Raw genomic sequence first — 27,328 nt, 5'->3', positions numbered from 1 at the left:
TTCACAACCTCTTACGTTTCAGGTCTCTGTGACTGTCATTTTGCGCAGCGTTGCCACTCCGCAGCGACCGTTGTGCATAGCAACCAGCTTTCGACAGCAGTGATTTTATTTTGGCGGGAACCTTGGGTACTTGTTTATTGTTTATAATTTGCGTGTTGGCAATTTGCTGTGCTCTCAAAATGGATCAATATCCTGATGAGAATGAAGAGTTTGAACTGCAGTACCAGGATGAGCTGGAGCTGCTCGAGGATGTACCGCAAGAGTACGACAATGTGGTCGTCGATGGACCCAGCACATCGCGTCAAGCAGCAGCAGCACTCAAACAACAACGACAACAAGGAGGAACTCCTACAGGGACTGTTGCTACAGCTGCCATTCAGGATGTGTCGCGCTTTAGCAACTCTACGCTCAGCTCGCCGCACCTGTCACAGATCACATTTGGCGCCAGTCAAACCGATGCTGGTGGAGGAGGACCAGTCAACCGACGACTTTTTGGCACACCCCGTGGACCAACAGTGGGTCGTGGTTGCTCCACTCCCCTGCAGCGACTGCCCGGCATACAGGAGACAGCAATGGACACTGCCGCACCGCTTCCAAATTCCGCCTCCGAGCAGCTACAAGAAGTGGGACTCCGTGGCAACAATAAGCGGCGACTTGAACGGGATCTCTTTGGTGACATTGACGATCTCTACCATGAGAGCTATGAAGATCCCCTACTGAAAAAGGCACGTACCGAGGAGCAGCGCGATAACGAGGCCATCGAACGTATTCTTGAACTGAGGCGCAAACTGCGTGAAACCGGCAAAACCGTGCCTCACGATGAAGTCTCCCGACTGCGTGCGCTTCACGACTTCAAGATGAAGAATCTATCGTATCAAATACCGACGTGGCCATTTCTGGCTCTGCAGCGCAGCGATCTCGAGCGTCTTTATGTGCGCTACCACTCGGAAGATTACGAACGTCGTCAGCTGGAGCTGCTCAGTGTGCGAGGCAATCAGGTCGGCAGCCTGCTCGGCGAAGCCAAGCAGCAGGTGTGGCAGGATGCCAATGAGCTGGTGAGTTGAGAGTAACTAGAAGTGTAGCGAAGCTCACATCAGGTTATATATTCCATTCCCTACTAGGTGCTGCGTCGCCTGACATCTGCCACTCAGCCTGTCTGCGCTGCACCTGCCCCACCCAGTCCCGATATGGGACGCCTTTGGGTGGACAAGTATAAGCCGCGCAAATACATTGATTTACTATCGGATGAGATGACGAATCGTAGTCTGCTCTACTGGCTCAAGATGTGGGACAAAGTGGTCTTTGGCAAGACATTCCAGAGCAAGCAGGAGCAAAAGGGAGCGAATACAGGAGGAGCAGGTGGACAGCAGCTAAACAGTTTCAATAAGCGCACTGGAAAATTTGAATCAAACGGCGGCTGGCGACAAAGGAAGCAGCGTCAGGCACTCAACACCAATGTGGATGAACTGGGCAGACCTATGCAAAAGGTGGCGCTGCTCTGCGGACCTCCTGGTCTGGGCAAAACGACGCTAGCGCACACAATTGCCCGGCATGCTGGATATAATGTGAGGGAGATTAATGCCTCCGATGATCGCAGTCCGGAGGCTTTTAAGCTGGCCCTAGAGAATGGCACACAAATGTCATCGGTGTTGAATCAGGATAAGCGACCGAATTGCATCGTACTGGGTGAGCAGAGAGAATTACTAATATTCTTCAGATTTGTAATCCGTGCCAATACTTTGCAGATGAAATCGATGGCGCCCCGCGTCAATCCATCGAGTATCTCGTCAAGTTTGTTAGCGATGGCATCTATAGCAAGGTCAAGTCCAAGGGCGCCAAGGCAGAGCATAATGTGCTGCGGCGCCCCATTATCTGCATCTGCAATGATATTTATGATCCCGCCCTGCGATCCCTGCGCCAAATTGCCTTTGTCGTCAGCTTTCCGCCCATCGATGCAGCGCGTCTGGCCGAACGGTAAACTTTTAATATTCATTTTGGTTAACAGCTAATTGAAATTTGTTTTATATTTAGGCTGTTGCAAATTTCGCACAAGGAGCATTTGAAAACGGACTTTGGCTCGCTTATTGCTCTGGCCGAGAAGTCGGGCAATGATGTCCGCAGCTGCATCTCATCCATGCAGTTTTTCAGGTAACTGAAATAATATATTTAAATAATATAATCTATCATTGTTTTATTTTTATAAACTCTTCTTTTGTATTTATGCAGCGCTCAGAAGCAGAGTCTAACGCTCCAGGATGTGCTGAACAATAATTTGGGTCAGAAGGATCGACACCAAGGTCTGTTTGATGTTTGGGGCGCTGTTTTCAGAGTGAGTTTCTAAATAATTGTTAGGAAGCTAGTCGAATATGCCCAGCAGCATCTTTTAAAATATAGATTAAAATAAACTATATAAAACTTAAATCTTAAAAAATTTGTGCAAATATTTCGATCCGAACTAAATCAATCAGTATTATTAGTACATTTGAATTAGAAATCTCTCTCACAGAGAGAGGCGGAAGAGTCACTACAATAATTATATGCAAATATCTATATTCAAAAGATTTGTATCCCTTATACAGATAAAACGTCCAAAGAGACAGCTGCAGCAAATCAACTCAAACAATAGCGAGGAGCCCGCCCAAGTGACCATGACGAACATGTCTGTGGGGACCCGAGTGCGCAATGTGCTCGATGTGGTGCATTCCAGCGGTGATTACGAGCGGTATGTCTAAGGTCTTTTTAACTACAAGGCGTACAAATATTAATGATTAATTTTATTCATTAGACTCACGCAAGGCGTCTACGAGAACTATTTGCAGCAAAAGATGCCAGATCCAAACTTTACGGGCATTTGTGAGGCGATGCAATGGTTCTGTTTCTCGGACATGGTGCAGCACCAAATCGGACGACAGCAGAACTACAGCATCTATCCATATTTGCAGTACGGCTTTGTGGTCTGGCATTTGCTCTTTGCCACATTGGCCTGGCCGAAAATTGCATTTCCCACGCGTGGCTTTGAGGTAAGCAAACGGCAAGCATAACGGCAACGGCGAGGACGACAACGATGGCCCCAGGCCGCATCATTTCTTTTCATTTAACATGTGAAAGCAGTGGATTCTTTTGAGCCTAACTCATGTATTATGCAATCCTCATTAGCTAGGGCAAACAGACCCAAACAGACCCCCAGCAAGGGGCAACAGAAAAGTGCATAATCAACACAATCAAGCCATGTAATTTCTTGTGCATTATGTGCCTCAAATGCAATCACAAGATTAATAAGAGTTCTGCATAGATTCCGCACTGCTTACACTAAACTCCAACCACCATACACTCATACTCTCTTTCATATTTATCCAGTTCAATCAGAAGTGTACGAACCAGCTGAACATCTTTCAGTCACTGCGCAAGGGTGTCACTACATCGGCACAGGGCGTCGGTCAAGGCACCATCCTGCTGCTGGACACGGTGCCACTGCTGAAGCGGATCCTCTCCCCACAATTGCGCTCGGTGGCTATTCAACTGCTATCACAAAAGTGAGTGCACTATAGCCTCCACAAAGCTACTCAGATAATTGCAAATATCTACTCATTTAGAGAGCAATATGATCTGCGTCATACGATTCAAGTGATGGTTGATCTGGGCTTGACGTTTGTGCAGGTTAAATCCGCTGAGGGTCATTATGTTTTTCAAACCGAACCGGACTTGGATACGCTCTGTGCATTCCCAGGTAACGCCAATTCCCCATTCTACACAGCTAATAATCTACATATAAATATATATATATTTAACAGGTTTTGCTGGTCTCACCCTGCCCTATTTCAGTCGCCAGCTGATAGCACGTGAGGTGGATCTGGAGCGCATACGACGTGCCGCACCCAAAGGGGATGCTACAAAGAGCACAATTGCTTCAGTGACTGTCTCGGCGAAGAAACCGGAGGCAGCTCGCCTGCCGAATCATTTGCAAACATTGAAGCCAAAACAAGTAACGGACTTCAGTTCGCGCAGTGGACCCAAACAGCAAGTGAGCTGCATGCCTTTTCCATATTTCTATCAATTTGCATGTCTTGCATTTACTTAGCAGCAATTTTGTTGCAAATTTGTGGTGCAGCTTATTTGAGCTTATTGCGCTTTGTCAGAATTGCCCGAACCACCCAGCGACCGGTCTTGAACTTTAGTTGGTCTTTTTAGCTGCGTTTTTCTTGCTTCAGCGGCGCAAATCCTGTACAAGCTAATAACCCATAAGGGGATTCGGTGCCCATTGTCTTTAGGGTCGTAATGTGGGATCAGGGCAAACGAACATTTATTGCCAATCCTAAACGAAAGCGACTGGCGAACAACAACAACCACAGAAATATGCTTTTCCTTGTGGTTGCACATTTATTTAAGGGTTGTTTCCCTTGTATTCGCAGCCCTCAAACTTTACATAAAGCTTTTTTGTGCAAATGTTTATAAATGTATTTGTTTTATATATATTATGTTGTATTACATTAGTTACTGTCTCTCAATTAAACAATTATTTAATTTAATTTTATTTGGTCGTATTACAGCTTACAAAGGATTTCTTTGGTCGCGTAACTCATAAGACAACAGCAGCAACTGCTATGGATGAGGGTAAGACCAGAGTTTATTATGCTACATTAATATTTTAATTCAACTCAAAATGTTTTTTTTAGTTAAAACAGATGCAATTGTCAAGAGTCCAATCTGGTATCGCTATAAGGAGGGCTTCAACAATGCAGTCAGAAAGGACGTACACCTAAATGAACTACTCTAAAGTAAAAACCTAATTATTGCTATTTTTTTTATACTAAGTTGCTAATAATTAAAATATATTTATTGTAAAAAAAACTAAGAAACTACAAAAAAATACTAAATATGTCGAAATCAAAAAGCATCCCTGAAAAAACACTAACAATTTGGATGTTCTTTGAGCAGTTGGCACGCTTAATCAAAGCACAATGTTTAACAGAGAACTTATCATGATCAGCAAGTTAAGAGGAGTTTTCAGTTTAAAAAAAAAGTTTTGTTAATTTAGCTGGTTTAATTATTTTCATTCTTTGAATAGCCAGTCAAAAGTCTTTCTTTGGCTTTGGGAACTTTTTCTTTTCTACTCATTACTTTAAGGATTTATGAACTAACTCTCTATCATCTAAAAAGACAAACAATTTTACAAACAGGGCGAAGGGAAATGAGTATTAGAAAATAGTTTTATTATCTTGATCATCTGGGATCCATTTATTCCATGAATTTACGCATCGTTTAAGGCCCTTAATTTTATTATTTTTAAGTGTCAATAAAATCGGCTTATATCGTTAGCTGAACAGTGCTTCAGTAAACCATTAGCTTGGGCAATTTTAACTTTTATTAAGGATCAGATATGTAATTCCATTCTTAAACTAACTGACTTGGTAAGTATTTGCCAATATAATCAATAACCTATATATATTCTAAATAAGTAATGAATATCCTTTTGATTATTAACCTTGAATTTCTTAAAGGGAATCAAGAGCTTTAGCTAATCTTATCATTCAGTTAAAGGTGTACATAAAAAATGTCTCATTGGGAGAACTTTGCTCGGATTCATTTGCTATCGCTTTCGTTCCGCTCGGGAGCTGTGAGATCTGTGGCACTCATTGTAGGCCAAACCGAGCTTAGAAGCGGCCTCTTTTCTCGCTAAGCTGACGTATGGGGCTGCTTATCGCATCCGTTTAGCTATCAGCAAGTTGTGTATCTGTGTGTGTTGGCTGTGCGGGTGTGTGGGTGAGTGTGTGTGCGTGTGTGTGTGTGTGTGTGTATCTGTATGAGATGTTGTCGCTGCCGACATTGACGTTGCTCTGGTCTCACTCACTCTCATTCAGTTGCCTGCGGGTGGTGTTGGGCGCAAGTATAGTACTATCAAAGACAGCGAGGCCAGATGTCACCGTTAAAGCCAATGTTTTGGTTGTTGTTGTTGCTGGTGCTGCTACTAGGCTGCATCAACATTGAGACGCGCTATGTGCCCGGCATACCACGTGAGTCGAGAAGAGGAATCGCAGAGATAATAGGTGCCAGTGCCATCACTAATTATTGTATTCTATTTCGATAGATTTTTGCCTCAAACCGAGGCCGGTCTCTATCGGCATCTGCACCATCGAAATCGAGGGCTTCTACTACGATCCGGCCACACTTGACTGCGAGAGGTACTCCATAAGCGCCTGCCACCTGACGCCCGGCCAAAGCTTTGGCAGCCAGCAGGACTGTGTTGCGACCTGTGTGCGGGGTCAGCGTCGCAGTCCCGATTACTATAGGAATGAATGAGACGATCTGTGTCTACTTTATTTAAAAAATAAAGAAAAAAATAAAAACAAAAACTGCGTCTGATTTAAATCGAGCTGCAGCGTTAATCACCGCTCTGTCTTGTGACGTAATTGTTTATTTCCAAATGGTCATCTGTGGCGACACTTGTTTGACTTCGTGTGTGTGGCATGTTTCACAGTCACAGCCTAATTAACTACAATATATATGCATAGTTGCACATTAAGTACAAAGTTAGCTCAAAATATATTTGATAAGGCAGGAATGAATCGCTCAGCTGATTGTAAGTGATTGACACAATTCAAAATGTAACAATATTATAATTTGTACGTCTATTTTCTTTTAACTAAAATAATAGATATTATTATTATATTATAGATAAATTTAAATATTGTTATTGCTTCGGCAAAGTGTGATCACTTTAGATAGATAGACTGGTTAGGGCATTCAAATGTCGTTGTTTGATAATTGCATTGATTAAAGTCCTATATAGATCGGCCTTCTGCAACAGGCGCTCGCCAGTTTATGCTGGAATACCATGCCCCAAACATCACTTTCCATAGCATCTCATCTCAGCTCGCAAGCATCATGTATATTATCAACATTGTGCATGCAGTGGTTGTTATGGTCCTTATCAGTCAACAGCTGCGTCAGCAGCGGCTATTGGCAGAACAGATTACGAATATGTGTGGAGCGTATTGCCTTTTGTTCGATGTTTCGAGACGAGCTTGCGACAGCTCAAACAGCAGAGTAATAACTTAGCCAGTGACAAAAAGTGTCTCAACAACTCAACAAATCAACACAGATTTCAGTTGAGTATTGATAGTCCGATACCTACATCTAGGTGACCAGAATCGCTCGTTATATATTAATCTGTGAGTGAGCAACAAAAGATTTGGAAAATTTTTGGACTGGTCTAGTCTGGTTTACTGAACTTTTGTCCAGTATTAAAAAACTCATAAATTGCACAAGACGACAGCAGATCGGTATACTATATAGTATAGCATTGACAATTATAATTACTATATGCATACATACAGACATACATACACACACACACACACACACACACACACACACATACATACATACATATAAATGGCGAGAAGCAGCTGCCAGTGCTGCGCATTTGTCTTCAACTTCGTCGCAGCAACAGTCGTCAGTGATTCTATGAAAATACAGATGATATCTGTGCCAGCCACAGTACAAAGCTGAATTTTGACACGAGCTGGTGAATACATATATAAGCAAATTCTGTGTCAATTAAGGGAAGAAAAAAACTTAGCAGAAATGAGTGCACAACGTAGAAGAATACAAATCTGGATATGTCTCCTCGTTGCTTTGTGTCTGGAGTGGCAATTAGTTGTGGCACGAGCACGTAAGTCCTAACAGGTTTATCTCCTATTTTTCTAGTGGATTAATCACATTGCTTGTTGCAGGTGATCTGTGCCAGGTGAAGCCCAGCACAAGCAGCCTGTGTGTGCCAACTACAGTGGGCATTTACTATAATGTGGAGACACAACACTGTCACTACATGGGCTGCAGCAATAAGCGATTGTTTGGCTCTCTCGAGGATTGTGAGAAGATCTGCAATAATCGACGACACACGAAGATACGCACTAATTTGACCAACAAAATCAATCAAACCACTAATTGAATATAAGCACTTAGAATATCTGATCTAGTTGTAGTTGTAGTTCTTATTGTCACATCATACATACATCATGCATTATGAGCTTTAAATATCACGGCAATTGTACTCGCACTCGGCCTTGCTGTCAAATCGATTCTCATTGCCACCGCAGCCACCATAGATGAAGGATTCACAGCGCCGCTGGAGCGGATTATAGGCATAGCTCTCCACATGGCCAAAACAACGACCGCTGACCATTGGCTGCAGACACAGCTTAACTGCAATAATAACACATTAGTCTACGACTAAAGCGCATGCTCAGAAAGTATCTTACCACGTTTGGAGGCACCGTCGACCAGTAGCAGCATGAGCATCATCAGTTGCAGCATCAGCCATTGCCAACACATTTTGGATGATATAAGCCGTACTCAACCGTCTAGTTCTTTGGACAGCAAATCACTAAACACGCTGTCAGTCAATTATTTGTTGTTGAGCAAATGTTTCTTTTTTCTCTAGCCAAGATTCAACATTGACCAAGTTAGCTAGCTGCTAAATCTCTTGGCCATTTCGACAGCTGTATCATCTACTTCATTACGAAATACATTTAAACTGTAGATTATCTATTTATTTTATGTAATAACAACTAAATTAGATTTATAAAGGTTCAAATATATACATATATATATATATTTCTTTCAATAAAAAGTCGTAGTTAATTTAATTTAATTTTTAATGGCCTTACAGATTCAAAACATGTATTTCAATAATTTCAGAATATGTATTTACTTTTACTTTTGCGTGTTTCATCTACGAAAATTTATTGCATTTGAATTCATTATCAATTTCCAATTTTTCGCAAATATTTTCGTTTATTGCTGTTTATTGGCATTAATATATATTCCTGCCCTAATAGTTTTCAAGAATTAATATTCAATCAAATTGACATTTGGCACTGAGTTCACGAGTTCGTTAATTATCATCTGCTAATACTGATTAAAATAATTTGTACATATATAATTTCATATATATTTTCAGTAACAAATTAAATGTAAAATTGTGAAATATATCAAAACACAAAATAAATAAAAAAAGAGCCAATATGTGCACCAAAATACTAAGTATTAATGCTTATACATAGGAAATGAATTTAGTGGTTGTTTATAAAGTGGTAGCAGCCAAATAAAACTATAGAACTTGATTCAAAAATGTTTGATGGATCATATTCTGTATGCTGACTTCTGATAGGCCTTACTGTTCCCATCGATACCCTACACACTCACAACACTTATAATAAACGGCGTCGGCGTTCACATGAAATGACGTAAAACTTTGCACTGCCAACAAAAACATGTTCCGCATATCAATGACAACAGCAACACCAACAGCAAAAGGCAAATTGAAGTTGATTTGGCTTGGGTATTTCCAATACAAGTGCAAAAAAGAAAAATACACTGAAGCGGCGAGCGAGCTCTCAGTTTCAACTGAAGTTGTTTACGCACCGTATTATGCACATACATACATACATCCATAAATATGTTAATCGAAATACACATAGCGATACACTTGAGTCGGTTCACTAAGTTATTCATTTGGAGCCCACAGGCGAATGCGAATGTGAGTCTGTTTGAGTCTGTTCCAGTCTGTACGAGTCTGTTCGAGTCTGGTCGAGTCTGTACGAGTCTGTTCGAGTCTATTTGAATCGGTTCGGCTGCATCTCTCAATTGCGGACTAATTTAGTAATTAAACGCAGTTTTGGATGACGAGTGGCACAATTAATGGGTCTCGCCTCGGCAGCATTTCAATTATTTCAAGCAAATTAAACAGTTAACTGAATTGTCACCACATTACACACTCACACAGACACACACACTTGTCATTTCAAGCATTCAATCAGCCAAATTTGCGTGCCACCCACACTCAATATGGGTGCAGAGGCATGTGTGTATAACTAATGAATAAATAGCACGTCTACTAGGTGCACAAGTAATCCTCATCATCGTCATTATGATGATTATCAGCTACGTTAAGTGATAATTCAATTTACTCTGTGCATTAACACCTAACTAACGTTTTTGCCCAGCCATAGCCCGTTAGCCACGTTTACATCTTTGGCCTTCATAATATTAGCTCTAATTATCACTTAAGCCTTAGTCACTACCTTGTCTCCGTTTCTAATTACTAATGCAATTTTAATGAACCACCAAAGTGTAAAACATATTCAAGCACTTTTCCTTACTTATACATAGCAATCATTGTATTTGTTATGCAAAGTGCTGCACTTCCAGGAAACTCTGGGATCGGTTGACAAAATATATTTGTTATTTATTTATAAATTATTTTTCTGGCTCTTTAAATATGCAGAAACTTATATATGCTTGTCAAATGTTTACTGCGTCATAGAATGTTAACTTTTGTTGACCAACAAAATCTATTGAAAATTTATTTGTTAGTAGACAAATAATTACAGCACAGCGATGTATAAGAACAAGTTGTTGGCTATTTGCATACCCTGTAATCGTATATACTGTGTACTGAGCTTTACCAGACTTACAGACATCTTCCATCTACAAGTCTCTAAATATATAAAACCAATAACTTTATTATTTATTAATTATGTTTAAAAATGGCTAAACATTTTTATCAGTAGGTATTTTATATCACATCGTAGTATTAAATTCGTTTTTTTTAAGGAACGACCATTGCTCAATTTTTGGCTTGAGCTCATGTAGGGTATTCAAATGCTTTACATCTGAAACTTGACACACTGATGGCTGTTGACAGTCTGGCTTTGTCTCTTTACATACCGTTATGTGTTTATGTCTACACAATCATGTGTGTTTAAGTAAAACAAACAAAAACAAAATATATATATATGTATATTATTTTAAAAATATATGTATATATATATTCATGCATACATATATGTAAATCTGATAATTAAGCTCGCTCGTGCTTAGCGCTTCGTGTGCGCAATTTGACTTAAACGCCTCGCTTAACACACACAGATACACACACACACACAAATACACAGATCATATGCATAAATGTATGTGCGTATATAGTTTTTTCTTTTATTTCAAAGATTCAGTTGTCGTTTGCAGTTATTAACGTGCAGTAATCAGTGATCACATTGAAAATGAAAGGAATGAAGATAATGACCCAATTTTGTTGCATTGTGGTGATTCTTTTGATCTGTCTAACACAATTTACGGGGGCAGAGACAACGCCCAAACCTAAGGCGGTGACACAGGCAGCTCAGGTGACCACAACTACAACCACAGTGCGGCCCAGTCTCAAGCAGCAGCAAGCTCAACCACAACAACAGCAGAAGAAGCAAGGTACAAATAATAATTCATTTGAGTTGCCTGTCGCAAGTTACAATATTTCAATATTACCTACAGATCCGAAATGCCTGCAGCCATTGGAAACGGGACCCTGTCGCATGAAACTGGAGCGTTATTACTACAACAAGGATAAGAATGCGTGTGAGACATTCAATTTTGGCGGCTGTCGAGGCAATGACAATCGCTGGGGCTTTCGTCAGACTTGTGAGGATGCATGTCTTCTTGTCAAGAAATGAGTCCATGACGATCCCAACTCAATGGCCATTCTCTAAGTAAAGAACTTGAGCAAATAAAATCAATCTTTGAAAGTGTGAATTATGCGTCAACTCTCAAGATGTGCCAATTATTAGATTATATAGTCAACTCATGATTTAAATTGTGTTTGTTTAGATAATTCTCTGAGAGTGGGTAACTTAATTTGAGAGTCAGTAACATTACTCTCATCGTAAGCGTATTATTATATCCAAGATCCCCTTTCAAATCTATCTATAGATAGAAAGATGTTAGTTATTTTACAATGCAACAAAAGGATTACATCAGCTCATTGTCAAACTCGGACCTTTTGTAAATTGCTGTAAAATTTTTAAAAATACTATTTTTTTGGAGAGTCCATTCACATGGGGGAATCACGTTTAAGTGCATTTACCGAAGTCATGTGAAACATCCATCAATTCATTTTAAAAACTATTTATTTCACACGCTGTCGCTATAAGCTCACTCAGTAGTTCACTTAAATATGAATAGTTCTCTAGATTTGCATTAATTAGCACAACTTGGGTTTACATCTAATTCCTTATGGTGATTCAATTGGTAAAATGAGATTTAGTAAAGGTTTTGAATCAGAGCCCAATAATCGATATTTACATACATATGTATATAAAGCTAAAGTCTTTCCGATTGTGTTTAAATTCTAATCCACAACAATCTAATCAAAACATTTTCAGAGCAACATGACGACTTTCTAGGCAAAAAAATAAATGGCAAAAATAATTAAAAAATGCGCCGTACAGATAAAATACAATTTTGCACCAGGGTATGAGAGTAGGTAAGTATGGATTCATATGCGAAACAACTCTCTCCAACGCAGCTTGCATTCAAATATTCCGATATCAAAGACCACACCCACCACTGCTGCCCCTAGCCACGACGTTATTGTGTAGATTAGAGTAGAATTTTTAATACTGTTAAGTTATTCGAATTTCGGATTTTATATATATTTTCCCAGAATCGAATTATTTGATATGTGATTGAAATAATGCTGGGGAGAAGGTCGTCACGTTCATTTTTGATAATATCAAAAAGTTAGTCAAAATACGTGGTGGAAGTACGAACATATGTGCGGAAATAAACCCATTTATGATTTAGCCGAGTTAAACCATCATAACGCATAGCATTATTAATAGGTGCGTTGAACTGAAACTGAGGCATTGGACGTCAACCAATTGTCAACGATTTGTCGAGCGACGTAAAGCGACAGGTTGCCGTGATTTACATACGCCGGCGAATGACTCAAGCAAATACAAAATCAGACAAAAAAAACAACAACAAAAAAACAATGCGGATGCTCATTTATTTTATCATTTCGTGGCGCACTGTTTGACTATTTAAGCGTGGCCAAGTGACATAGTTGGAGTCATTCGCATTAAAGAAACCGAAACGAAATGAGCTACAAACTGGGCCTGATTGCACTAAGTGTACTGATATGCGCTCTGTGCGTGCACAGTGCCGCAATGGATCAGTCTCAACTGGTGGTGGAGAAGCAGCAAGAAGATGGCCAGACAACTGGGAAAATGGATACCACCAATGTGCCGGAGGAGTGCCATCAGCCAAAGGAGACGGGTCGCTGCTTTGCGCTCTTCTATCGCTACGCCTACAATCTGGACACGCACTCCTGCGAGGAGTTCGTTTACGGCGGCTGTGCCGGCAATAGCAACAATTTTGAGACCAAAGAGCAATGCGAACAGGTCTGCCTAGGCAAATCAGCATCCGCCACAGAGCAGAGCACCGAGCTGACTACAGAGCAAGTGCAACAAGCAGCAGAGACGACGCCAAGCAGCACCAGCAGTTAATCTCATTTGGCATTGTGGGAAGAACCTGGACAGGGTACACCTTGTTTATAATTACTAACACTTGAAATCATTGTAATCACTCTCCCACTATGTAAAGTGCACAGCTCCATGGGCGGACGGCCCAAATGGGGATTATTAAAAACTTATTTCCGTTGCCAATATAGTATATATAATAAATAAATGTTGACCTATTTTTATCACTACAAAAAAGCTTGTTCTTCCTTTACTTTATAAACATATTTCGGAAAATTACTTGCGAAAATATTAAAGTATCAGCACTATTTATAGCACTCGATTATTGCCGCCCATTTATAAAATGTTTCGCAAGCAATTGTTAATGAACTTTAACGTGATCTATACACACACAAGCAGAGAATCATATTGACAAATGTTTCGTAGAGATTCGTATAAAGCATCGAGTAAATCGGGCTTTCAGTTAGTCGCTCAACACAAGCGCTAAAGAAACTACAGCCTGTTCAAAATGAGATTCACAGCGATCATTTGCGTGCTCTTTGCAGTGCTTGGCCTCTCACTGGGTCTCAAGGATCGTAAGCACTAGGATAATAATCAATCAAGGTTCCCCTCTTAACTTTTGACTTATCCTCAGCTGTTTGTGGTTTACCGCCTGCAGCCGATGGAAACGGTGTGATCAGGTGTGCCGCCTTTATTCCAAGCTGGAGCTATAATCCCAGCGATAATTCTTGCAAGGATTTCGTCTATGGCGGCTGCGGAGGCAATGCTAATCGCTTTGGAAGCAAAGAGGAATGCGAGGCCAAGTGCGTGTAGTTCGTATATCAAAGCTGGATCTATGACCTAAATAAATAAATTTGTTGAATAAAACTATGCGAGCTGTCGCTTATTTTAACCTTGAAATGTTCTAGAGGAGATTATTATTAGACGCATATATGTTAATTGCTCTGGCATATATAGATAATGATGTGCATAGGTAGTGTCATAGCTACTTAAGGGAAACCTTCGCATCCGTTGTCGATTTGAAAAACTTATTCTGCTTTTTCTATTTTAGCATTCGATTATATATGTACATTTAATATAAAAATATTTGATTATGGTTGTGATATGTGATTTACATTTCAGACCAAATGTTAAGCAATTATACAAATTTATCGAAAATATTATGAAGATCTTTTGAAAAGATTACTATAAAACTTCATTTATAGTGGTAGCAGCGGGAAAAAATATTCTTATCATGTTTTCATCAATTATTTACGCTTTTGCTACATTTAGAAAAACCCCCATTGGACAATTTGTCAAAATCACTTTGACCGCATTCAAATTGTTTTTGGTAGCTGATGAAATTGGATTCTTGAAATGAAGTCGTTTTTCATTTTTATAGTAGTCATGGCAATTGTTATCAGATCTGTTGCACAGAAAAATCGTGAGTATTATTTGTTGCAATACTCTTAAAATGAATTCACAAATTATTTATTATAAAGCGAAATGCCGTTTGCCACATTCGAAGAATGGAATTTTAAATGGCCCAAATAACCAATGCTTGGATAACATTAGACAATGGTCCTACGACTCAGATAATAAAAAATGTGTTGCATTCACTTATGCAGTCTGCGGTGGAAACAAGAATCGGTTTCCAACACAACAAGAGTGTGAGGATACTTGCCTTGAATAAAACGCGAATGTGAAATACATAATTACATTAAATTATACAAAATTTACATTAACATTAAGCTACAAGGCAACTTTACTTTCAGTTGTAAGGTATACAATGAAAATATGGAAGAAAACATTTAATATTAAGAAACAACTCAACAAAAATGCCTCTATTTAAGTTTATTGCCAAACAGCTAAATTGTGTAATTTAATAAGTTATATATTACAGCAAAAAAATTTATGTAACCTTATTTCCATGAGTCGGTTCGATCTGCAACCTTTTCGATCTATTTGACAACAATATAGTCATTTAATTTATCATCATTTTGAAGTTCATGCTTAATCCTTTCAACCCGTAGGCTGCCAAACGGCAAATGTAACGCCTTTAGTCCTAGATGTACCTATTACTCTGAAAAGAACACATGCAAACCGTTGGCGGATGCGAAAATAAGTGTATTATATATATATATATACATATAGACATGGAATAAATAAATATGAATATAAAGTACAAAACATCTCAATTTGCTCATTATTTTTTTCTCAGAAATGAATTTGTTTACAAAAATCCGCCTGTGATTTCCCGTTGGAGGTTACTTTAACTATATTCTGTGAAAACAAGTTGATTGTTGGGTAATGAAAAAGTAAACAATCAATAAACAAATAGCGGCTAAAATTCACAATTTTGACATTTATTTCCCAAGACTGATCTAAAATCTTTTGAGAGCGACAAGTGCAACTGGGGTGCAAAATAAAGCTGTATTGAACACATTCCCGTTTTGTTTATTTTCCTATAGATATTGTAAATGTATTATTACTTAATATGTTAAATCAATCATATGCTATTTCATAGCTTATCGATCTTAGTTGGGCCTATTTATAATGATTCAGGTAGATTATGTTATTGTATATATAGCTGCATACTAAAGTGAAACCAATTGGATTTTGCTTTTGAAGCAGGTATAATATTTAATCTTACCTTCAAATTTTCGTTTAATAGTAGTGTTTTGGTTTGCTTATAATATGAGGTGAAAATATATATATGTATTATATATGCGAGTGCGACTTATTGACGCTTCAGTCGCAGTTTGTGTTTATATCTGCCTGCTTTGCGCTTACAAATGGTGGGTAGTAAAATGCGAAATACCCTTTCCTGTTTCTAATGCTATTTTTATAAGGTGTGTGTAGTCTGCCCCATTCGGGGAAAGGATTGCGTAGTGACAGATGTTATGTTAACTCTGACTTTCTGAAATATTTGAATTGGAATTATGTTTATATAGTCTAACTGACAACATTAAAGGAGATTCGATAATAGTTAAATAAACTCAATAATAAAGTGTACCCAGAGTTTTGAGTGAGACTGAAAGATAGAATCTACTATCAATTTTCGTAGAGAAGCTTCGAACATGACTCATTTATAGATATTTACCCTTTCATTTACATTCATAGATATTTACCAACACTATTTGCTGTTGAAAACTCCAAATTTGTTGTGTTGTTATTGCAAAGACTCGACACTCTGAGCAGAGCGATACACACAGCTGACCGAACATGTTTAAGAGACGAACTCGACATTTGTTCAGTTCAGTTAGAACTTGTCACTGCGAGAATTCAGTTGTCATTTCACTAAATATAAAACAGCCATAATTATGAAGTTTTTCGTGTTGCTTGTGGTGCTCGCTGCCCTTTTTGTCAGCTGCTTTGCGGCCCCCAAAAATGGTGTGTTGTGATTTTTTGAATGCCTTACATAGAATTATTTATTAAATCTGATATGTTCTTTGCATACAGTGGAGTGCGGTCTGGAGCATTCGCTCAATGGCGATGGACGTATTTCCTGTGAGGCATATATACCCAACTGGACTTTCGACTCTGCAGCCCAAGAATGCGTCCAGTTTATCTATGGCGGCTGTGGAGGGAATGCCAATCGCTTTGAAACCAAAGAAGTCTGTGAGGAGAGATGCCTCAATTGAATTGATTGGAATTTAGACAAAGCTATGTCAAAAGATTTTGCAAGCAGAGAGTCTGCTTAGTTATTGAAGAATAAAAAAAGAATAACATATTTGAATTTTATCAACTTAATTTATCTTAAAGACATTTACATAGAAGGGTATCTCAAACGAAATCATCAATCTATTATAAGCTCAGCTTTTGAGTATATGTTTTATATGTACAACTTTATTTATCTTATTCATCCCGCAAAAACATCACGTTGAGGACAAGATTCATCTAATTCAAGGTCGCTGTTAAATTAAATGTCTAATATTCTGTATCTCATTATGAAGAATTCTCCGAATTATGACCTTATAAGGAACCAGTTCTCAAAGTTTATTACATTTGCATTGCTCGTGATAAATCTCCATCTATTTCTTTGTACTCTTGTTCTGACTGGCAATCAATTTTAGTTCGTTAGGTATATATGTAAAGATTAAACGACTTTGGTTGCGATTACATAAACTAGTCGGTTTATATAGTGATTATCTTTCTTAATAAATATAGTCAAAAGTTCCATGTGGCAGATGTTGTGCGGTTATCAGGGTGGACTTTCTATATGGACCCATAGTGCTCTGCTCTGGTGTCATCTAAGCGGACGTCAGAGCTAATAGATAAGATCAACACTTATTGGCTATATGTAGTTGTCTTTATAAGGCAGCGATATGGCTGCTGCGCTTTATTTCTAAATATGAAATACGCGTTTGTTCAGCTTATAGCAATTGGATTGCTGATGTGCCTCTCCATGGTGCAGGCCAAGCCAGGTGGGTTGACAGATTGGATCAACTTGGAGATGCGACTCTACAGATCTTGCTGGTTCCTTCGCAGGTAGGTGCAATGAGGAGAACTCGAAGAATGGCATGCCTCCGAAGGGAGTTACCTTCATGGCTTATATGCCTAGATGGACTTATGATGCCGCCAAGAATGTCTGTTTTGAGTTTATTTTTGGTGGCTGGGGTGGTAATAATAATAGATTTGACTGCCGAGATGACTGCGAGATGACCTGCAAGGACTAAGTGGAGTGAGCAAATAATCAACGCGCAAAGTTTGTTTTGTACAATAAATTTGTGAAAATTGCACTCTAATATAAAGGTTGTTTTTTTTATTGCAAACAGAGCTCATCTTGACCTACAGATAAGCCAGTTGGTATTTGCCTATATAATGAGCGCCAGAAGGCAGTCTTAAGTTCAGTTGCAATCGAAACAGCGCCCCAAATAGTTGACGTTTTTATTTTATTCGTATTCGACACCTTTAAAAGCCAAACTTAGGATGAAGTATTTCGCCGTTCTCTTGTTGCTCTGCTCACTGTTGGGCGCAACGCTTGCCACCTTGAAGAACCGTATGTTTTTTGAGCACACCTCGCTGCAGAGATTGTGTTTAATTATTTGATCTCATTTAGCTGCCTGCGGCGAGGAGTTTGGTAAAATCGGCAACTGCCGCGCACTGCAAAAGATGTGGAGCTATCGCAGGGACATAAATGAATGCATCAACTTCAACTACGGTGGCTGCCACGGCAACAGCAACCTCTTCAAATCGAAAAGCCTGTGCGAGACGACATGCAAAGTTTAAGCGTTGATAACCGATAACCTGACTTGTTGCTATGTTTAGTGCATTTGATAATTAAAATCATGAAACGCGCAATTGCAATTTCATAATATGATCATTTGTTGTTTTAATTTGTTTCTATGTAGAAAATTGTTTTCTTAAATAATGTTTTGTTGTTATTGGTTCTAGTGATTAGTTTTTAGTGAGATAGTCTACTTATTTGCTATTGTTAATGTCTGTACAATGTCTGATACAAGCATATTTATATACATGCATATGTTGTATTTATGTTTATAAATATTATTATAACTTGGGGTTTATATTTATTCAGAGCTTTATATTTAATACAGAATATATATCCGCTTCATGCGACTTATACTACGCGATTCAAACGACCAAAAGCGACTGACTCTTACTTCATGAAAGTAGCTTTAACATAGCATCGAAGAAGGTATTGATCATAAGGAACTTACAATTACCGTTGCTCGCAGGCAAAAACAGATTAAAACTACAAAACGGGAATGCAAGACAAGCTGCGGTGTGCATAGGCAGTTTGTCTACTTCTTCTCAATGTAGTACTTATGACCGACAGTAACGCGGCCCGTTTCATCTTCACGATCAATTTCCATACCTAGGAAATGCTTCAATTGCCCGCCATCGACTACGTCGAACTCCTGTGATATGCGCTCCTTCACGCAGTACAGATCTTCCTTGCTTGTGCTGGCCACAATAAGATCGTCGACATATACGACTATCAGATCCAGTTAGCTGGATACATACATACCATTTTCTACCGCAAGAGCAATCAGTGATCGTATTGTCGAATATTTGGACACAGGGGAGAACGTTTTATTGTAATTTACGCCATATTGTTGGGCGCATCCTTTGGCCACTAGTCGAGACTTCAAGCGTACTACTTTGCCATGTTCGTCACGCTTCACTGCAAATACCCATTTACAGCCAATTGCCTTCTCTCCCTTCGCTAGATCAACCAACTCCCAAGGTTTGTTTTCTTGTAAACTGTTCATCTCCTTCTGCATCTATGCCCTCCATTCACTGGTTAATCAGAACTCAAGGCTGCATTGACGCCACCAGGTGCAGCTACGTCATTCGATGTGATAACGATCAAAATGTTGTACTGCTTTCGAGGGCGTCCTGGTTGCCCAGTGCGTACTTTCTTTGGCCTTCCAGGACCTCTTTTGCCCGGTGCCTCGCTCGACTCGATTTCCTCGTCGTCACCAATGTCTCCATTTGTAGATATATTTGGCACCTCGCCATCTCGTTCGGAATTTTCGCGATCCTCAGTTTGATCGCCAGTATGAAGACTTACAGGCTCATCTTCGACATTCTTCATGATCAGTGTAACATCATTATTACACAACGAGATTATGTCCTTTACGCTGTCATCTGTCATTTCACCTTCAAGAAATATCGCATCTCTTCAATTACTTTTCGTGAATCGGGATTATACAATCGGTATGCCTTAGCTGTTGCAGAGTAACCAACTAGTACTCTCACCTCACCTCATGCTTCGTGCCATTTCTACTAGCGTACGATTCGCGTGCTCAGCTACACTATTTTGTTGGGGTGTATACGGCACAGTAAGCTGCCTCTTGATGCCGTTGCTCACTAAATATTTTTCGAAAGCGCCGCTTAAATATTCACGACCGTTGTCGCTTCTGAGACATTTTATCTTATGTCCAGTTTGTTTTTCTGTAAACGCCTTATATTATTTGAACTTCTCAAAGATTTCATCGCGAGTTTTCATAAAACACACATGCACAAACCGCGATCTATCGTCAATGAATGTGCCAAAATACCGCGCACCACCTACAGAACATTTTCTCATTGGGCCACAAATGTCTGTGTGTATCAAGTCTAGTGTGCCTTCGGCGCGGGTCTCAGATTTATTTGGAAATCTCTTTACACTTATTTTGCACTTCGCGCATGTTTCACATACATGTTCTTTTAAGTCCGAACACTGCCTGGCCTTCAAGCCGTGCAGTAAATTTTTCTTAATCATTTTATTCAGGCTGACAAAATTTAAATGACCAAGCCGCTTGTGCCATTTCAGTATGTCTATCGTTACACAAATGCGCTGTGGCGCCACTGTCAATACACCACGTGTTCTTTGCAAAACCACCACTACTTGGGTTTCTTGCCGCTGCAAACACTGAGTACGATTTCTTACTCTCTTTATTTTTCTTCCGTTGCTCTTTTTCGGAGCTGTCTTTTGCGCGACAATTTGCAGCAACGTGCCCACGGCGACCACATGTCCAGCAGCCGGCCTGTGTTGCCTTTTTCTGCTGCGCACTTCTACGATTTACTTTACCGTTACATTCGTCTGTATTTCTGTTTGATCGATTGTCTATACGCGTCGAGAACATTTTTGTCTCTCCGTTTGACTCTGTCTGCCCGTCTGCTCTACGCCGTTCACTCTCTTCGAGTAACTTGATTTTTATCACACATAGCGACGGCAACGTGTCATGAGTTTCCATGGCGATCACGAAATTATCGTATCCATTCGACAAACTCGACAACAACAAACACTCTTCGACCATTATAAATCCGATCTCGCTTAGTCTTTCCACTAAGTCTTCAAACTTATGTATGTGTTCTGCCATACTACCCGACTCCACCAATCTTAGCTGTAACAACTGCTTTAGCAAAGTTACTCGACGCGCAGGTCCCATTGGCATGTGAATTTATTTCAGAATTTCCGCACACATACTGCCATAGTTCTGAATACACGAGTACGCTTTTCATTTGAACGACCCAGGCACTATAATTCTGGTCGTCCAACTTCTCGATCGAACTCATCGAGGTATTCATTTTCTTTAATCACACAGTTATCACACTTGTCCAAGAAAGTCCAGAAAGTCTCATTCAACTTCTACAAGTAATCCTCAGAACAATTCACTATATTTTCTACGATATGAATTTTCCGTGTTCTGCGCCCATAACTTATTATAACTTGGTGTTTATATTTATTCAGAGCTTAGTATTTAATACAGAATATATGTCCGCTTCATGCGACTTATACTACGCGATTTAAGCGATCAAAAGCGACTGACTCTTACTTCACGAAAATAGCTTAAACATAGCATCGAAGAAGGTATTGATCATAAGGAACTTACAATTACCGTTGCTCGCAGGCAACAACAGATTAAGACTACAAAACGGGAATGCAAGACAAGCTGCGGTATACATAGGCAAATACAGTTATTTCCAACATATTTGAATTGGAATTTTGTTTCTATAGTGCAACTGATAGTACATTCATAGTTAGTAAATATTTTATATGTTAAAAAATGAAACCTTCGAACATGACTTATTTACATTCATAGATAATCATATTAATTCTCCCAAATATTTATCAATAATGTTTACTGTTGAAAGTTCCAAATTTTTTGTGTTGTTATTGCAAAGACTCGACACTCTGAGCAGAGCGATACACACAGCTGACCGAACATGTTTAAGAGACGAACTCGACATTTGTTCAGTTCAGTTAGAACTTGTCACTGCGAGAATTCAGTTGTCATTTCACTAAATATAAAACAGCCATAATTATGAAATTTTTCGTGTTGCTTGTGGTGCTTGCTGCCCTTTTTGTCAGCTGCTTTGCGGCCCCCAAAAATGGTGTGTTGTGATTTTTTGAATACCTTACATAGAATTATTTATTAAATCTGATATGTTCTTTGGCATATAGTGGAGTGCGGTCTTGAGCATTCGCTCAATGGCGATGGACGTATTTCCTGTGAGGCATATATACCCAACTGGACTTTCGACTCTGCAGCCCAAGAATGCGTCCAGTTTATCTATGGGGGCTGTGGAGGGAATGCCAATCGCTTTGAAACCAAAGAAGTCTGTGAGGAGAGATGCCTCAATTGAATTGCTTGGAATTAAGACAAAGCTATGTCAAAAGATTTTGCAAGCAGAGATTCGGCTTAGTTATTGAAGAATAAAAAAAGAATAACATATTTGAATTTTATCAATTTAATTTATCTTAAAGACATTTACATAGAAGGGTATCTCAAACGAAATCATCAATCTGTTATAAGCTCAGCTTTTGAGTATATGTTATACATATACAACTTTATTTATCTTATTAATCCGGCAAAAACATCACGTTGAGGACAAGTTTCATCTAATTCAAGGTCGCTGTTAAATTAAATGTCTAATATTCTATACATCGTTTTGGGGAATTCTCTGTCTTATGAGTTTTGTTTACAACCAGTTTTTAAAGCTTATTACATTTGCATTGCTCGTATTAAATCTTGGAGGTGCGACTCTACATATCTTGCTGCTTCCTTCGCAGATATGTGCAATGAGCAGCACTCGAAGAATGGCATGGCTCAGGATGGAGTTGCCTGATTGGCTAGGTCCTAGATGGACTTATGATGCCGCCAAGAATGCCTGTTTAGAGTTTGATTTTGGTGGCTGTGGTGATAAAATAAATAAATTTTGCAACCAAGGTGAATGCGAGAAGGCCGGCAAGGACTAAGTGGACTGAGTGAGCTCTGTCGCTGACGAAACACCCAACGAAAGCAAATAATCAACGCTAAAAACTTGTTTTTATACCCTGAACACCTTGAAAAGGGGTAAAAAGGGTATAATGGATATATGTTAACGTTTGTAACGAGTGGAAGGAAACATCTCCTACCCCATAAAATACCTATATTCTTGATTTGATTCAACAGGCAAGCGATATAGCCATATCCGTTTGTCCGTCTGTATAAACACGCGGATCTCAGAGGCTATAAGAGCTAGAGACTTCAAATTTGGAAAATAGGTTTTCGTTTACCACGTTGTTACCAGTTGAATCCGTTTCTCGAATAACGACACACTTCGATTTCCGGTAGCAAAACATACCACAATTTTAAAGGCAAAGGCATCTAATTAATATATCAAGACCGGATAAGCAACACCCAAGTTATAGTCGAAAATATATTTTCATGTTGATCTTATTTATCTTATATCATTACGAATATGCGAGTGCTTATGTGAGAAAGGGATGGCATAATATTCGAAGCGAGCGTCAATATGTTTTGTGTGTTTGCCTGTATGTATGTGTGTGTGTGTACTGTGTATAAAACATGCTGTGCATGTTTTGCTCTTCAGTGCCGGTGCTTGCCATTAAAAAAATTAGCACACTTGAAGAGCTGCTCACATTTGGGTGCAATACTTTTTACAGGGGAATTTGCCAATAAAACTATTATATATTTAATAGCAAGGTTCAAGGGTACAGCGTAGTCGAGCTCCCTCGACGACAGCATTGTTACTTATTTACAATAAATATGTAAACATTTCACTGTAATATTCAGGTTTGCTGCTATTGCAAAGAGAGCTCATCTTGACCTACAGATAAGCCAGTTGGTAGTTGCCTATATAATGAGCGCCAGAAGGCAGTCTTAAGTTCAGTTGCAATCGAAACAGCGCCAATAGTTGACGTTTTTATTTTATTCGTATTCAACACCTTAAAAAGCCGAACTTAGGATGAAGTATTTCACCGTTCTCTTGTTGCTCTGCTCACTGCTGGGCGCAACGCTTGCCACCTTGAAGAACCGTACGTTTTTTGAGCACACCTCGCTGCGTTTGTAAGAGTTTGTGTGTAATTATTTGATCTCATTTAGCTGCCTGCGGCGAGGAGTTTGGTAAAATCGGCAACTGTCGCGCACTGCAAAAGATGTGGACCTATCGCCGGGACACCAATGAATGCATCAACTTCAACTACAGTGGCTGCCACGGCAACAGCAACCTCTTCGAATCGAAAAGCCTGTGCGAGACGACATGCAAAGTTTAAGCGTCGATAACGGGTAACCTGACTTGTTGCTATGTTTAGTGCAGTTGATAATTAAAATCATGAAACGCGCAATTGAAATTTTGTAATATGATCATTTATTGTTTTAATTTAATTAAATGTTGTATGTCTTGTGTTTTGTTTTGTTTCAATGTAGATATTTGTTGGCTTAAATAATGTTTTGTTGTTATTGGTTCTAGTGTTTAGTTTTTAGTGAGATAATCACTTATTTGCTATTGCTAATGTCTGTACAATGTCTAATACAAGTATATTTATATACATGCATATGTTGTATTTATATTTATAAATATAAATTTATAAATGAAAATATATGTATGTTACGCTGAAGGTGATATTGATTGATTTACCTCCGAGACATGGAATAAATAAATAAATATGAGTCTAAAGTACAAAACATCTCAATTTGATAATTATTTTTTTCTCAGAAATGAATTTGTTTACAAAAATACCGCCTGTGATTTCCCGTTGGAGGTTACTTTAACTATATTCTGTGAAAACAAGTTGATTGTTGGGTAATGAAAAAGTAAACAATCAATAAACAAATAGAGGCTAAAATTCACAATGCTGACATTTATTTCCCAAGACTGATCTAAAATCTTGAGAGAGGGACAATTGGCAACTGGGGTACACAATAAATCTGTATTGAACACATTCCCGTTTTGTTTATTTTCCTATAGATATTGTAAATGTATTATTACTTAATATGTTAAATCAATCATATGCTATTTCATAGCTTATCGATCTTAGTTGGGCCTATTTATAATGATTGAGGTAGATTCTGTTATTGTATATATAGCTGCATACTAAAGTGAAACCAATTGGATTTTGCTTTTGAAGCAGGTATAATATTTACTCTTACCTTGAAATTTTCGTTTAATAGTAGTGTTTTTGTTTGCTTATAATATGAGGTGAAAACATATATATGTATTATATATGCGAGTGCGACTTATTGACGCTTCAGTCGCAGTTTGTGTTTATATCTGCATGCTTTGCGCTTACAAATGTTGGGTAGTAAAATGCGAAATACCCTTTCCTGTTTCTCATGCTATTTTTATAAGGTGTGTGTAGTCTGCCCCATTCGGGGAAAGGATTGCGTATTGACAGATGTTATGTTAAGTCTGACTTTCTAAAATATTTGAATTGGAATTATGTTTATATAGTCTAACTGACAACATTAAAGGAGATTCGATAATAGTTAAATAAACTCAATAATAAAGTGTACCCAGAGTTTTAAGTGAGACTGAAAGATAGAATCTACTATCAATTTTCGTAGAGAAGCTTCGGACATGACTCATTTATAGATATTTACCCTTTCATTTACATTCATAGATATTTACCAACACTATTTGCTGTTGAAAACTCCAAATTTGTTGTGTTGTTATTGCAAAGACTCGACACTCTGAGCAGAGCGATACACACAGCTGACCGAACATGTTTAAGAGACGAACTCGACATTTGTCTAGTTCAGTTAGAACTTGTCACTGCGAGAATTCAGTTGTCATTTCACTAAATATAAAACAGCCATAATTATGAAATTTTTCGTGTTGCTTGTGGTGCTTGCTGCCCTTTTTGTCAGCTGCTTTGCGGCCCCCAAAAATGGTGTGTTGTGATTTTTTGAATGCCTTACATAGAATTATTTATTAAATCTGATATGTTCTTTGGCATACAGTGGAGTGCGGTCTGGAGCATTCGCTCAATGGCGATGGACGTATTTCCTGTGAGGCATATATACCCAACTGGACTTTCGACTCTGCAGCCCAAGAATGCGTCCAGTTTATCTATGGCGGCTGTGGAGGGAATGCCAATCGCTTTGAAACCAAAGAAGTCTGTGAGGAGAGATGCCTCAATTGAATTGATTGGAATTTAGACAAAGCTATGTCAAAAGATTTTGCAAGCAGAGAGTTTGCTTAGTTATTGAAGAATAAAAAAAGAATAACATATTTGAATTTTATCAACTTAATTTATCTTAAAGACATTTACATAGAAGGGTATCTCAAACGAAATCATCAATCTGTTATAAGCTCAGCTTTTGATCGTTACGCCTTAAGTATATGTTTTATATGTACAACTTTATTTATCTTATTCATCCCGCAAAAACATCACGTTGAGGACAAGATTCATCTAATTCAAGGTTGCTGTTAAATTAAATGTCCAATATTCTGTATCTCATTATGAAGAATTCTCCGAATTATGACCTTATAAAGAACCAGTTCTCAAAGTTTATTACATTTGCATTGCTCGTGATAAATCTCCATATATTTCTTTGTACTCTTGTTCTTACTGGCAATCAATTTTAGTTCGTTAGGTATATACATGTACATGTATGTACAAATTAAACGACTTTGGTTGCAATTATATACACTAATCGGTTTATATAGCGATTATCTCTCTTCATAAATATAATCAAAAGTTCCATGCGGGAGATGTTGTGCGGTTATCAGGGTGGACTTTTTATATTGACCCACGGTGCTCTGCTCTGGTGTCATCTAAGCGGACGTCTGAGCTAATAGATAAGATCAACACTTATTGGCTATATGTAGTTGTCTTTATAAGGCAGCGATATGGCTGCTGCGCTTTATTTCTAAATATGAAGTACGCGTTTGTTCAGCTTATAGCAATTGGATTGCTGATGTGCCTCTCCATGGTGCAGGCCAAGTCAGGTGAGTTGACAGATTGGACCAACTTGGAGATGCGACCCTACAGATCTTGCTGCTTCCTTCGCAGGTATGTGCAATGAGGAGCACTCGAAGAATGGCATGCCAGATGATGGAGCTGCCTGCATGGCTTATATGCCTAGATGGACTTATGATGCCGCCAAGAATGCCTGTTTAGAGTTTATTTATGGTGGCTGTGGAGGTAATAACAATCGATTTAGCAGCCAAGATGAATGCGAGAAGACCTGCAAGAACTAAGTGGAGTGAGCAAATAATCAACGCGCAAAGTTTATTTTGTACAATAAATTTGTGAAAATTTCACTATAATTTAAATGGTGTTTTTTTTTATTGCA

General features: G+C 38.8%; 13 protein-coding genes across 14 annotated transcripts; 12 read left to right on the top strand and 1 right to left on the bottom strand.

Annotated features, from left to right (window-relative positions):
- The first annotated feature begins 127 nt into the window (after positions 1-127).
- On the top strand, positions 128-4,812 carry LOC6566783 (chromosome transmission fidelity protein 18 homolog). Of its 2 annotated transcripts, XM_001993209.2 has the most exons (12): positions 138-1,055; positions 1,122-1,686; positions 1,746-1,974; positions 2,032-2,148; positions 2,227-2,329; positions 2,580-2,722; positions 2,786-3,020; positions 3,358-3,533; positions 3,594-3,727; positions 3,792-4,021; positions 4,548-4,611; positions 4,674-4,812. In XM_001993209.2, the coding sequence occupies exons 1-12, from the start codon at positions 180-182 to the stop codon at positions 4,772-4,774; spliced, it is 2,973 nt and encodes a 990-aa protein (XP_001993245.1). In that variant the 5' UTR covers positions 138-179; the 3' UTR covers positions 4,775-4,812. The 2 variants fall into 2 exon arrangements, with proteins under 2 accessions (XP_043070434.1, XP_001993245.1); XM_043214499.1 differs by lacking the exons at positions 2,786-3,020; positions 3,358-3,533; positions 3,594-3,727; ... (1 more) ...; positions 4,548-4,611; positions 4,674-4,812 and having other exon boundaries at positions 128-1,055; positions 2,227-2,297; positions 2,580-2,694.
- A 1,067-nt stretch (positions 4,813-5,879) lies between these two features.
- LOC6566782 (kunitz-type serine protease inhibitor spermatin) lies at positions 5,880-6,383 on the top strand. The gene is made up of 2 exons (XM_001993208.3): positions 5,880-6,011; positions 6,086-6,383. The coding sequence occupies exons 1-2, from the start codon at positions 5,915-5,917 to the stop codon at positions 6,295-6,297; spliced, it is 309 nt and encodes a 102-aa protein (XP_001993244.1). The 5' UTR covers positions 5,880-5,914; the 3' UTR covers positions 6,298-6,383.
- Positions 6,384-7,018: 635 nt separating this feature from the next.
- Positions 7,019-7,974, top strand: LOC6566990. Its single transcript, XM_001993207.3, has 2 exons — positions 7,019-7,672; positions 7,734-7,974. Exons 1-2 carry the CDS (start codon positions 7,585-7,587, stop codon positions 7,949-7,951), a joined length of 306 nt encoding a protein of 101 aa, XP_001993243.1. The 5' UTR covers positions 7,019-7,584; the 3' UTR covers positions 7,952-7,974.
- Positions 7,970-8,334, bottom strand: LOC6566989 (PI-actitoxin-Afv2a). Its single transcript, XM_001993206.3, has 2 exons — positions 8,262-8,334; positions 7,970-8,205 (listed from the first exon to the last, which is right to left on the bottom strand). Exons 1-2 carry the CDS (start codon positions 8,332-8,334, stop codon positions 8,033-8,035), a joined length of 246 nt encoding a protein of 81 aa, XP_001993242.1. The 3' UTR covers positions 7,970-8,032.
- A 2,725-nt stretch (positions 8,335-11,059) lies between these two features.
- Positions 11,060-11,586, top strand: LOC6566988 (tissue factor pathway inhibitor). The gene is made up of 2 exons (XM_001993205.3): positions 11,060-11,265; positions 11,329-11,586. The coding sequence occupies exons 1-2, from the start codon at positions 11,064-11,066 to the stop codon at positions 11,505-11,507; spliced, it is 381 nt and encodes a 126-aa protein (XP_001993241.2). The 5' UTR covers positions 11,060-11,063; the 3' UTR covers positions 11,508-11,586.
- Positions 11,587-12,908: 1,322 nt separating this feature from the next.
- On the top strand, positions 12,909-13,544 carry LOC6566987 (kunitz-type serine protease inhibitor Bt-KTI). Its single transcript, XM_001993204.2, has one exon. The coding sequence runs from the start codon at positions 12,933-12,935 to the stop codon at positions 13,338-13,340; it is 408 nt and encodes a 135-aa protein (XP_001993240.1). The 5' UTR covers positions 12,909-12,932; the 3' UTR covers positions 13,341-13,544.
- A 258-nt stretch (positions 13,545-13,802) lies between these two features.
- LOC6566986 (male accessory gland serine protease inhibitor) lies at positions 13,803-14,213 on the top strand. Its single transcript, XM_001993203.3, has 2 exons — positions 13,803-13,888; positions 13,948-14,213. The coding sequence occupies exons 1-2, from the start codon at positions 13,822-13,824 to the stop codon at positions 14,124-14,126; spliced, it is 246 nt and encodes an 81-aa protein (XP_001993239.1). The 5' UTR covers positions 13,803-13,821; the 3' UTR covers positions 14,127-14,213.
- Positions 14,214-16,598: 2,385 nt separating this feature from the next.
- Positions 16,599-17,031, top strand: LOC6566985 (male accessory gland serine protease inhibitor). Its single transcript, XM_001993202.3, has 2 exons — positions 16,599-16,685; positions 16,755-17,031. The coding sequence occupies exons 1-2, from the start codon at positions 16,616-16,618 to the stop codon at positions 16,934-16,936; spliced, it is 252 nt and encodes an 83-aa protein (XP_001993238.1). The 5' UTR covers positions 16,599-16,615; the 3' UTR covers positions 16,937-17,031.
- A 1,147-nt stretch (positions 17,032-18,178) lies between these two features.
- Positions 18,179-18,615, top strand: LOC6566983 (male accessory gland serine protease inhibitor). Its single transcript, XM_001993200.3, has 2 exons — positions 18,179-18,294; positions 18,355-18,615. Exons 1-2 carry the CDS (start codon positions 18,225-18,227, stop codon positions 18,522-18,524), a joined length of 240 nt encoding a protein of 79 aa, XP_001993236.1. The 5' UTR covers positions 18,179-18,224; the 3' UTR covers positions 18,525-18,615.
- Positions 18,616-22,027: 3,412 nt separating this feature from the next.
- LOC6566982 (male accessory gland serine protease inhibitor) lies at positions 22,028-22,467 on the top strand. The gene is made up of 2 exons (XM_032739458.2): positions 22,028-22,139; positions 22,210-22,467. Exons 1-2 carry the CDS (start codon positions 22,070-22,072, stop codon positions 22,389-22,391), a joined length of 252 nt encoding a protein of 83 aa, XP_032595349.1. The 5' UTR covers positions 22,028-22,069; the 3' UTR covers positions 22,392-22,467.
- A 1,469-nt stretch (positions 22,468-23,936) lies between these two features.
- LOC6566758 (chymotrypsin inhibitor SCI-II) lies at positions 23,937-24,394 on the top strand. Its single transcript, XM_001993198.3, has 2 exons — positions 23,937-24,066; positions 24,134-24,394. The coding sequence occupies exons 1-2, from the start codon at positions 23,997-23,999 to the stop codon at positions 24,301-24,303; spliced, it is 240 nt and encodes a 79-aa protein (XP_001993234.1). The 5' UTR covers positions 23,937-23,996; the 3' UTR covers positions 24,304-24,394.
- Positions 24,395-25,833: 1,439 nt separating this feature from the next.
- On the top strand, positions 25,834-26,261 carry LOC6571525 (male accessory gland serine protease inhibitor). Its single transcript, XM_001997678.3, has 2 exons — positions 25,834-25,920; positions 25,991-26,261. The coding sequence occupies exons 1-2, from the start codon at positions 25,851-25,853 to the stop codon at positions 26,170-26,172; spliced, it is 252 nt and encodes an 83-aa protein (XP_001997714.1). The 5' UTR covers positions 25,834-25,850; the 3' UTR covers positions 26,173-26,261.
- Positions 26,262-26,884: 623 nt separating this feature from the next.
- On the top strand, positions 26,885-27,302 carry LOC6571526 (male accessory gland serine protease inhibitor). The gene is made up of 2 exons (XM_001997677.3): positions 26,885-26,981; positions 27,046-27,302. The coding sequence occupies exons 1-2, from the start codon at positions 26,909-26,911 to the stop codon at positions 27,231-27,233; spliced, it is 261 nt and encodes an 86-aa protein (XP_001997713.1). The 5' UTR covers positions 26,885-26,908; the 3' UTR covers positions 27,234-27,302.
- The last annotated feature ends 26 nt before the right edge of the window (positions 27,303-27,328 follow it).

The sequence above is a fragment of the Drosophila grimshawi genome, unplaced genomic scaffold (genome assembly GCF_018153295.1).
Source record: "Drosophila grimshawi isolate 15287-2541.00 unplaced genomic scaffold, ASM1815329v1 contig_1377, whole genome shotgun sequence".
NCBI classification, from domain to species: Eukaryota; Metazoa; Arthropoda; class Insecta; order Diptera; family Drosophilidae; genus Drosophila; species Drosophila grimshawi.
This window is presented reverse-complemented; position numbering and strand designations above follow the sequence as displayed.

Bases quoted from the DNA above. Each gene is read 5' to 3' on its own strand.
- LOC6566983 (XM_001993200.3), top strand. From the start codon at position 18,225: ATGAAGTATTTCGCCGTTCTCTTGTTGCTCTGCTCACTGTTGGGCGCA. The intron at 18,295-18,354 runs GTATGTTTTTTG...GATCTCATTTAG, and splicing joins GCTTGCCACCTTGAAGAACC to CTGCCTGCGGCGAGGAGTTT.
- LOC6571525 (XM_001997678.3), top strand. From the start codon at position 25,851: ATGAAATTTTTCGTGTTGCTTGTGGTGCTTGCTGCCCTTTTTGTCAGC. The intron at 25,921-25,990 runs GTGTGTTGTGAT...TTTGGCATACAG, and splicing joins CTTTGCGGCCCCCAAAAATG to TGGAGTGCGGTCTGGAGCAT.
- LOC6566783 (XM_001993209.2), top strand. From the start codon at position 180: ATGGATCAATATCCTGATGAGAATGAAGAGTTTGAACTGCAGTACCAG. The intron at 3,534-3,593 runs GTGAGTGCACTA...CTACTCATTTAG, and splicing joins ATTCAACTGCTATCACAAAA to AGAGCAATATGATCTGCGTC. The intron at 4,022-4,547 runs GTGAGCTGCATG...GTCGTATTACAG, and splicing joins GCAGTGGACCCAAACAGCAA to CTTACAAAGGATTTCTTTGG.
- LOC6566989 (XM_001993206.3), bottom strand. From the start codon at position 8,334: ATGTGTTGGCAATGGCTGATGCTGCAACTGATGATGCTCATGCTGCTA. The intron at 8,206-8,261 runs GTAAGATACTTT...TTATTATTGCAG, and splicing joins CGACGGTGCCTCCAAACGTG to TTAAGCTGTGTCTGCAGCCA.
- LOC6566758 (XM_001993198.3), top strand. From the start codon at position 23,997: ATGAAGTATTTCACCGTTCTCTTGTTGCTCTGCTCACTGCTGGGCGCA. The intron at 24,067-24,133 runs GTACGTTTTTTG...GATCTCATTTAG, and splicing joins GCTTGCCACCTTGAAGAACC to CTGCCTGCGGCGAGGAGTTT.
- LOC6566985 (XM_001993202.3), top strand. From the start codon at position 16,616: ATGAAGTTTTTCGTGTTGCTTGTGGTGCTCGCTGCCCTTTTTGTCAGC. The intron at 16,686-16,754 runs GTGTGTTGTGAT...CTTTGCATACAG, and splicing joins CTTTGCGGCCCCCAAAAATG to TGGAGTGCGGTCTGGAGCAT.
- LOC6566987 (XM_001993204.2), top strand. From the start codon at position 12,933: ATGAGCTACAAACTGGGCCTGATTGCACTAAGTGTACTGATATGCGCT.
- LOC6566990 (XM_001993207.3), top strand. From the start codon at position 7,585: ATGAGTGCACAACGTAGAAGAATACAAATCTGGATATGTCTCCTCGTT. The intron at 7,673-7,733 runs GTAAGTCCTAAC...TGCTTGTTGCAG, and splicing joins ATTAGTTGTGGCACGAGCAC to GTGATCTGTGCCAGGTGAAG.
- LOC6566782 (XM_001993208.3), top strand. From the start codon at position 5,915: ATGTCACCGTTAAAGCCAATGTTTTGGTTGTTGTTGTTGCTGGTGCTG. The intron at 6,012-6,085 runs GTGAGTCGAGAA...CTATTTCGATAG, and splicing joins CTATGTGCCCGGCATACCAC to ATTTTTGCCTCAAACCGAGG.
- LOC6566982 (XM_032739458.2), top strand. From the start codon at position 22,070: ATGAAATTTTTCGTGTTGCTTGTGGTGCTTGCTGCCCTTTTTGTCAGC. The intron at 22,140-22,209 runs GTGTGTTGTGAT...TTTGGCATATAG, and splicing joins CTTTGCGGCCCCCAAAAATG to TGGAGTGCGGTCTTGAGCAT.
- LOC6571526 (XM_001997677.3), top strand. From the start codon at position 26,909: ATGAAGTACGCGTTTGTTCAGCTTATAGCAATTGGATTGCTGATGTGC. The intron at 26,982-27,045 runs GTGAGTTGACAG...CTTCCTTCGCAG, and splicing joins CATGGTGCAGGCCAAGTCAG to GTATGTGCAATGAGGAGCAC.
- LOC6566986 (XM_001993203.3), top strand. From the start codon at position 13,822: ATGAGATTCACAGCGATCATTTGCGTGCTCTTTGCAGTGCTTGGCCTC. The intron at 13,889-13,947 runs GTAAGCACTAGG...ACTTATCCTCAG, and splicing joins CTCACTGGGTCTCAAGGATC to CTGTTTGTGGTTTACCGCCT.
- LOC6566988 (XM_001993205.3), top strand. From the start codon at position 11,064: ATGAAAGGAATGAAGATAATGACCCAATTTTGTTGCATTGTGGTGATT. The intron at 11,266-11,328 runs GTACAAATAATA...TATTACCTACAG, and splicing joins ACAACAGCAGAAGAAGCAAG to ATCCGAAATGCCTGCAGCCA.